Raw genomic sequence first — 6,000 nt, forward strand, 5'->3', positions numbered from 1 at the left:
CCAATCACTATAAAAGGATATCATGTTTGTAAAGTAATTGTAGTTGTTAGGTGCCATCCAGTCAATTCCGACTCACAGCAGCCCTATGTACAACGGAACGAAACACTGCCCAGTCCTGCACCATTCTCACAGTCCTTATTATGCCTGAGTCCATTGTTGCAGCCACTGTGGCAGTCCATCCCCTTTTTCACTGACACTCTACCAAGCATGATTACCTTCTCCGGGGACTGATCCCTGCTGATAACAAGTTCAAAGTATTTGAGTCATAGTCTCACCATCCTTGCTTCTAAGGGGCATTCTGGTTGTACTTCTTCCAAGACAGATTTGTTTGTTCTTTTGGAAGTTCATGGTATACTCAATATTCTTTGCCAGCACCACAATTAAAGGGCATCAATTCTTCTTCCGTCTTCCTTATTCATTGTCTAGCTTTCCATGTATATGATGTGATTGAAAATACCATGGCTTGGGTCAGGGGCACCTTAATCTTCAAGGTGACGTCTTTGCTTTTCAACACTTTAAAGAGGTCCTTTGCAGCAGATTTGCCCAATGCAATGTGTCTTTTGATTTCTTGACTGCTGCTTCCATGGGTGTTGATTTTGGATCCAAGTAAAATGAAATCCTTGACAACTTGAATCTTTCATCACTTTATCCTGATGTTGCTTATTGGGCCAGTCGTGAGGATTTTTGTTTTCTTTATGCTGAGGTGTAATGCATACTGAAGGCTCTGGTCTTTGGTCTTCATCAGTAAGTGCTTCAAGTCCTCTTCACTTTCAGCAAGCAAGGTAGAATCGTTTGCATTCACAGGTTGTTAATAAGTCTTCCTCCAATCCTGTTGCCCCATTTTTCTTCGCATAGCCCAGCTTCTTGGATTGTTTGCTCAGCATACAAATTGAATAAGTATGGTGAAAGTGTACAATCCTGATACACACCTTTCCTGACTTTAAACCATGCATCATCTCCTTGTTCTGTTCCCACATGTGTCTGTCAGTTTGTCATACTGTGGGGGGTTGGGTGTTGCTGTGTTGCTGCAAGCTATGCCACCAGTATTCAAATACCAGCAGGGTCACCCATGATGGACAGGTTTCAGCTGAGCTTCCAGACTAAAACCAGAAAGAAGGGCCTGGAGGTCTACTTCTGAAAAGAATTAGCCAGTAAAAACCTTATGAATAGCAGAATAACATTGTCTGGTAAAGTAGAAGGTCAGCAAAAATGAAGAGAAACTTCCATGAGATGAATTGACATGGTGGCTGCAACAATAGGCTCAAACATACCCAAAGATTGTGAGGCTGGTGCAGGACTGGGCAATGTTTCATTCTGTTATACATAAGGTCTCCATGAGTTGGAGCTGATTCAACTGAAACCAACAGCAATAACAAAAATAATGCTTAGCACTGTAGGAGTCAAGAACTACATGAATGGCAACCTTTACAAGCCATTACTTTAATCCTAATATTTACAATAAGATATAGGAGAAATGTTGAGTTGTGTGCTTAATTACAGGCAGTGTGACAAAGTACACTGGTTTTGTATCAAATTTTCTAGTAGTTACTTGAGTCTTGAAGGAGTTCAGATAAGAAAAATTTCATTTTCAACTTGGCTTAATTTAAAAGAAAGAAAAATCCTCATGGAAAATTTGAGACTTGAATATGGGATGTCCTAAACTCTACTGATTCTTCTCCTACCTCTCTTGCTGTGTCATTTTAGTCTAGTTTGCAGGCTTTTCCTTTTCCATGTGACCTTTAGATGTTGGAGTTCCTCTAGGCTTGTACTTTTTTCTTCTCACTACTTTTTCTCCCTAAATAATCTTTTTCAGCTCCATGAATTCCATTCCCATCACATTCAAATTTGCATCTCCAAATTAACCCTCTCCTCTAATCCACTTATCAACTATCTCTACTATCCATTTAGATGTCTCAAAAGTATTTCAATGGGACATGATTTAACACATCATCTTTCCTGCCAAGCATAGTCCCTACTGTTTTCTGTCTTCTTAGAAAGTGACATCACAACCAGCTGCTTCAGTCAAAAACCAGAGAATCGTCCTTAAACCCTGTGCATTCTCTATGATCCATATCTAACTTAACAACCGTTGTGTCAATTTTACCCCTAGAATCTTGTCCTCTATCTTCATACCGTAACCTTAGTCTACCATACCATAGTAGGGTTGCTATGAGTTGGAATTGACTCAACTGCAATGGGTTTTTTTTTTTTTTTTTTTCGGTTTACTATACAATAACCTTAGTCTCTAGAGTAGTTTTCCTGTATAAACTGTGACACCTGCCCTCAATAACACCTATTTATTCTCCATGATGAAACCAAAGGGAGTATGATTTTCAAAAGTCAGTACAATTTTATTATCTCCCCAACTCCTGAAAATGTTTTACTACCTTCCCAATGCCATTAACAGTCAGAAGTCCTTGGCACAATGCTTATCTGCCTCTGCATCTTCCTCTCCTCTTGTACTGTTCTCACTCTTGTTCTCTGCTTTCCAGCCACACCATTCTCTTTAGGTTTTAAAGGGTACATCTGCAGTCCTCCCACAGGACATTACCCTCTGCCCCCCTACCTCTTTGCCTAATCAACGCCTACTCATCCTTTACACTTGAGCACCATGTCATTTCGTCAAGGAGGCCTTCTCTAAGACTCACAGCCTGCTGCCGAGGCAGTTGCTTTTGCTGTGTCGCTGACATAAATAATCCACATTCCTTCCTTTAGAAGCCTTACTTACCATGTTTGTATTTGTACTTTTATAATAATTAGACATGAATTATTATTTGATAACATTTGCCTCCCCTACTAGACTGTAAGCACCATGAGACAGGACTGCCTACTTTTGCTCTCCACTGAGCCTAGCACAGTGTTTGGAAGATAAGAGACACTCAGTAAGTTTTGTTGAATGAATGAGTAGAGGAAACAACGAGAATTGCCAAATGAGCTGTTGGGTACAAGAAGCTTCACTGTTTTCTCTAGCTGTTTGAGGTTTGGAGGCATTGAAGTATGTATTAATCTTTCAGAAAAGGGTTTTTGAGTATGCATTTTTAAAAATCCCATTAGAGTGGAAATCATCTTTTTTTTTAAAACCCTAAGCTTCTATGGAAACCCTGGTGGCATAGTGGTTAAGAGTTCAGCTGCTAACCATAAAGGTCAGCAGTTCAAATCCACCAGGTGCTTCTTGGAAACCCTATTGAGCAATTCTACTCTGTCCTATAGGGTTGCTATGAGTCAGTATCAACTCGTTGGCAATGGGTTTGGTTTTTTGTTTTATTTGTTTTTAGGCTCCTCTATTTCCTACGGTTACTCAACTCTGAATTCTTGTGATTCCAGATAGATGGCTGCTTTGCTCTTCAAGGCACTTACAGTTTAGGATGAGCAATATGAAAATGGTCCCTTGATAGCAATGACGGCCTGTTGTTAGAGCCTTCTCTCCATGTTCAGTCTCCTCTTTCAAGTCCTGGAAGATCTCCTCTGGATGGGGTAGGGGTAGGGGGTCACTCAAGAATGGGATACTGTATTGTTCACTATCAGACCCCAGAAACCCCGGTGGCGTAGCAGTCAAAAGTTTGACTGCTAACCAAAATGTCAGCAGTTTGAATCCACCAGGCACTCCTTGGAAACCCTATGGAGCAGTTCTCTGTCCTATAGGGTCACTATGAGTCAGAATCAACTCAACGGCAAAGGGCTTGGTTTTTTTTGGTTTTATCAGACCCCAAAATAAAATTACTTTTTAGCCATGGGGCAGCGTTAGCTTCCTCTGGTAGGTGTTCTGATGGTAACCAGCATTAAAGCCAAATCGACATGAAGGCACCTGCTTCCCAAGGGCTATTGTGCTTTGTTTACATGTGGTATCTAGGCACATTTCATCTCGATTCATACTACACAATCGAGGTGAAGAAAACAATTGTCTTCCTTTTCAGGTTAGCTAAGCAATTTGCCTGAGTTACTGTCAACCCCTAGTGACGACCACGGAGATCTCAATCACTCACCACTCGCCCTACTAGTAATCATGTTGTGAATTAGTAGTAATTTTTAGGCAGGCAACCATGGGTTTTTGGCTTCTCTGGCATTTTTTTTGTCTTTCCCAATTGAAATTATGCACATCCACACACACACAGACAGACACACACACATTAGATTATATATACATGTATTTTTTTTTTTTTTCTAAAGGAATACATTTCTCTATTACAGTCAATCCTTTCCCATGGTACTGTGGCAGACTGTGCTGTTGTTGGCAAGGAGGATCCTTTGAAAGGTTCCGTCCCATTAGCACTCTGCGTGTTGAAAAAAGGTGAGAGATCTTTCTCCCCCCGATTGTCTAGGTCCTGTGTGACTAAGTATAATTCAGTGCTTACCATCTGAACTTTCTCCTTAGATATAAATACAACTGAGCAAAAAGTTTTGGAAGGAATTGTGAAACACGTCAGAGACAGCATTGGCCCTGTGGCTGCTTTTCGAAATGCAGTGTTTGTCAAACAATTACCCAAAACTCGATCTGGCAAAATTCCTCGGTCAGCTCTATCTGCCCTTGTCAATGGAAAGCCGTATGAGGTAACTTATCAAGGATGTTTTTAACGCTGAGTTTTGAAATGTTTTTCATTTCATTGGCATTAGCCCGAATTTAGAGCAAAACTCTTAATAGTGGCTCTCAAACATGAATTGTATCCCTAAAATCATATAGTATTACTTTTTTCTTATTGTTAAGAGGAGGGGGGAATGCATAGCTATTTTCTCTGAAGTGGATGAGCAACACAGGAAGGAAGGAGAGATTTGGTAAGAAAATCAGATTAATAAAGATCATCTACTTTGACTACAGGAACCAGTATGTGAAAATATTTCTATTATTGGTAACGAAGTCAATATCACTTAAATTCAAGCATACTTGTGGAAACTCAATCTTATTGAATTAAAGGTACCCTGATGACGTAGTGGTTAAGTGCTATGGCTGCTAACCAAAGGGTCGGCAGTTCGAATCTGCCAGGTGCTGTTTGGAAACTCTGTGGGGCATTTCTACTCTGTCCTATAGGGTCACTATGAGTCGGAATCAACTCGATGGCACTGGGTTTGGTTTTTTGGTTTTTCCTTCCTTGGAAACCCTGGTAGCACAGTGGTTAAGAGCTACGGCTGCTAATCAAAAAGCCAGCAGCTCGAATCCACCAAGCACTCCTTAGAAACCATATAGGGCAGTTCTACTCTGTCCTATAGGGTCGCTATGAGTCAGAATCGACTCACGGCAGGGGGTTTGGTTTGGTCTGTTTTTTTCCCTTCTTAATAGGCATTAATGACTATTAGTGATTTGCAAAGCAAAACAACTGAGGGTGGCAATAGATGTATTAACAGTCTTAATTGACATAGATGCTAATTGGTTTTCCCCTTTGGAGTGAAAATTATTTTAGGAAACTTAGTTTGGTTCTTGCATATGTATACTTTTAATTTGTGTGCTCATTATGCATGCATAGATATGCATATTTTACCATCAAGAGCTAATGAAAGACAATGCAACAGGAAAGAGTAATTGTAGAAGAAAATGTCAAAGAAATATTCTCTCTATAGAGCTACACAGAAATGGCTTAAAAGGAACTCTAGAGAAAGCACCATCTAGGACCAATAGTTTTGCTAATTGGACAGTTAATTTTATAACTCTGGAAGATTATAAAGTTATTTTAAAACGTTCATTCCAAATCTCTTATTTTTGGACATTTATATTTGACTGTTAGAAGATAATGGGAATACAACATTGCACCTAATTGTTGAATAACAGTAGAGGAGATTGAGGGAAGTGCATTCATCTGACTCGAATTTTCTTTCCAGGTAACTCCTATGATTGAGGACCCCAGCATTTTCAGTCACATAGAAGATGTGCTGAAGCAGGCATCCTGACTTTTTTTTTCCTGATTTGGGTAAATGTTTATTAGAAATAAATTGTTAAATAGAAACTACTTGCAAACTGAAATGTTAACTGTAAAGCCTGCTGTAAAAAATTAAAAAATGAACTTGAAGACT

The 6,000-nt window shown here is 39.7% G+C and overlaps 1 protein-coding gene across 3 annotated transcripts in view; it reads left to right on the forward strand.

Moving 5' to 3' along the window:
* Nucleotides 1–6,000, forward strand: part of ACSS3 (acyl-CoA synthetase short chain family member 3) — a 175,969-nt gene extending 169,969 nt beyond the window's left edge. For all 3 annotated transcript variants that reach the window (XM_049883956.1, XM_049883957.1, XM_049883958.1), the window contains 3 exons: nt 4,189–4,288; nt 4,373–4,548; nt 5,809–6,000. In XM_049883956.1, the coding sequence (XP_049739913.1) occupies nt 4,189–4,288; nt 4,373–4,548; nt 5,809–5,877 (345 nt within the window). In that variant the 3' untranslated portion in view covers nt 5,878–6,000. The remainder of the gene's footprint in view (nt 1–4,188; nt 4,289–4,372; nt 4,549–5,808) is intronic.

The sequence above is a fragment of the Elephas maximus genome, chromosome 4 (assembly GCF_024166365.1).
Source record: "Elephas maximus indicus isolate mEleMax1 chromosome 4, mEleMax1 primary haplotype, whole genome shotgun sequence".
Lineage (NCBI taxonomy): Eukaryota > Metazoa > Chordata > Mammalia > Proboscidea > Elephantidae > Elephas > Elephas maximus.